General features: G+C 37.7%; 1 protein-coding gene across 3 annotated transcripts in view; it reads left to right on the plus strand.

Annotated features, from left to right (window-relative positions):
- The window catches only part of LOC104702259, a 3,441-nt gene continuing 2,262 nt past the window's right edge, over window positions 1,583-2,761 (plus strand). The window contains exon 1 of one of the 3 annotated variants that reach the window (XM_010418090.2): window positions 1,583-2,625. In XM_010418090.2, coding sequence (XP_010416392.1) covers window positions 1,728-2,625 — 898 coding nt within the window. In that variant the 5' untranslated portion in view covers window positions 1,583-1,727. Of the gene's footprint in view, window positions 2,752-2,761 lie in introns of all 3 variants that reach the window. The other 2 variants (XM_010418088.2, XM_019227838.1) reach the window with 2 other exon arrangements.

Here is a 2,761-nt window from a genome sequence, read left to right on the forward strand (position 1 = left end):
TTTTTTTTTTTTTTTTTACCAACTTGGGAGGAGATTATTTTCTAAAAATCTAAATTGGAGAAAATGTGTTGGCAAATAAATACTATAGATAAGAATAAGATTATGCAAATTAAGAAAATGTGTTGGCAAATAATAGATAAGATAACAACCCTCGTTCAAAACGAAATTATTTTTGTGGAAATATTCCTGTAATTTTTATATTACACGCCGGCTTAATAATTTAATACTAAGAATACGAAACTTTATTTATTCTCTTGGATAAAGGCGTCCACATCTTTACTTGCATCATTAACAAAACAAGTATACAAGACCTAGAAGAAAAAAAGTGATCTTTAGTGTTTCATGGTACATAACTGATGGCTGAGGGACTAATGATTACATACCATAATCTTATAAACACTCATAATTGGATGATGTCCGATGAGAAAAACATCTCAACGTTCCGCCCTTCAGATTTTTCCCAATCCAATCCTTTTTTCTTCCCTTACGTAATTAAGAAGTAAGAACTTGTTTGTGGTCACTTTGATGATTATCGGCTACCAGCATTTGTAGATCAAAAACCTATATTCACATTAAAAAGAATCCATTATTGTGACATTTAAGGGGATTAATATCAGACTTTAATTTATAAATATGGTGGTTTGGCCATTTTGCTAATTATAGAGCATGATCATAATAAAGACATGTAAAACTAAACTATTCTTATCAAATTAAAAATCTACGAAGATATATTCGTCTAAGAAATATATATATATATATATATATATATATATATATTCATCTCATTTTGATTTATGAGGTGTCTATCGTTGTCATCTAAAAAAACGTGCTGAAAAATCACAAATTTACAATATTAGTGAGACTTGTATGCTATCATTGAATACTGAAGAAAAGTCAACAAAATATTCATAACTCTCGTATTCACTATAATAATATTCGTACCATTTGCAATAAATATAAATCACGGTTTACGTAAGATCAATTTACTATCTATATATAATTTGTAGTTTACCTCTCGACTTTATAAAAATGTATGTTTATAGATTTTGAAATATAATACCCTGTCTCTAAAAAACGGATTTTGTCAAACAATTTGATTAACATAAGAAAATTAAAGAAAACGCAAAACGAGAGCAACGTGAGCGTATCATATTCATAATCATATCATACCTAACACGTCTTTGTGGATCTGATATTACTTACTGTCTCCATCGATCCATCATTAATTTTACTTTCCGTTGACCACAACTTTAGGTTAAAACATAAGAGAGTTAAGAAACTTATTGATTATTTATTTTTCTTTCCTCCTCATTTCTCACATGTACATTACTCATAATTATATATGATTTACAAAACCCTTATTATATAAGCATAAACATTACTCAATCAGATATTCAGTTTACTGTATATGAAAAACATGATTACATCAACAACGAATAGTTCTTGTAAATAACTGTCCAGTTTACTGAGCCCAATTCAAAAGACCCAAGCAACCACGTCTGGGCTTACTTGAAGCCCATATAAAAAGGACGTCGGAGCGTGAGGTCCACTCTCATCAAAGTCGCGTTAGATAAGAATTTAACGTTCAAGCAAGCACGAGACGCGCAACCTTCCCCTTCACTCAGCCGTGATTAGTCTCCGATTAGGTTTTTGTCGATTCTCTCCAGTCTTCGCAGCGACCCAAAAAAACCCTAATTTTATCAATTCGATTTCTCAATTTCCTCCACATGGGTGAACACTCACCTTCTCAACCATCGTCACATACTCATCTCCAAGACCAACCACAATCACCCAATCCCGAAAACCCTAGTCCGATCCCACCGGAAACCAACGATGACGACTCCACTTTGTCCGCCGGATTCTCTGGCTCAATCGTCTCATCAACCACCATCGAAGCGCCACGGGTTACTGAGTTAGGCAATGTATCGTCTCCACCTTCCAAAATCCCACTCCGTCCTCGAAAAATCCGAAAGCTTTCACCCGACGACGACGCCTCCGGTAACATCGACGGATTCAAGCCGGAGCATAACCTTTCCCAGATGATGCCGCCGCTCGTGACGGCTACAAAACAACCCGTGAAGAGTAAATTATCACAGTCACGCGCTATAACCGTGCCGAGGATCCACGCGAGGTCTCTGACATGTGAAGGCGAGCTTGAAACAGCGCTTCACCATCTCCAAAGTGTTGATCCTCTGCTCGCGTCGTTGATTGATATCCACCCGCCACCAACGTTCGAGTCTTTTCATACTCCGTTCTTGGCTCTGATTAGAAGCATTCTCTATCAGCAGCTTGCAGCTAAGGCTGGGAACTCAATCTACACACGCTTCGTTGACATGTGCGGAGGTGAAAACGGCGTCGTCCCAGAGAATGTGTTGCCTTTGACACCTCAACGGCTTCGTCAAATCGGTGTTTCCGGGCGTAAAGCGAGTTACCTTCACGATCTTGCTAGGAAATATCAAAACGGGATCTTGTCGGATTCTGCAATAGTTAACATGGATGAGAAATCTTTGTTCACGATGCTAACGATGGTCAATGGGATTGGGTCATGGTCGGTTCATATGTTTATGATAAACTCTCTTCATAGACCCGATGTGTTGCCAGTTAATGATCTTGGTGTAAGGAAAGGTGTGCAGATGCTTAATGACTTGCCGTATTTGCCTCGTCCATCGCAAATGGAGCAGCTTTGCGAGAAATGGCGTCCGTATAGATCAGTAGCGTCATGGTACATGTGGCGGCTTGTTGAATCTAAAGGTAGACCTCC

The sequence above is a fragment of the Camelina sativa genome, chromosome 7 (genome assembly GCF_000633955.1).
Source record: "Camelina sativa cultivar DH55 chromosome 7, Cs, whole genome shotgun sequence".
NCBI classification, from domain to species: Eukaryota; Viridiplantae; Streptophyta; class Magnoliopsida; order Brassicales; family Brassicaceae; genus Camelina; species Camelina sativa.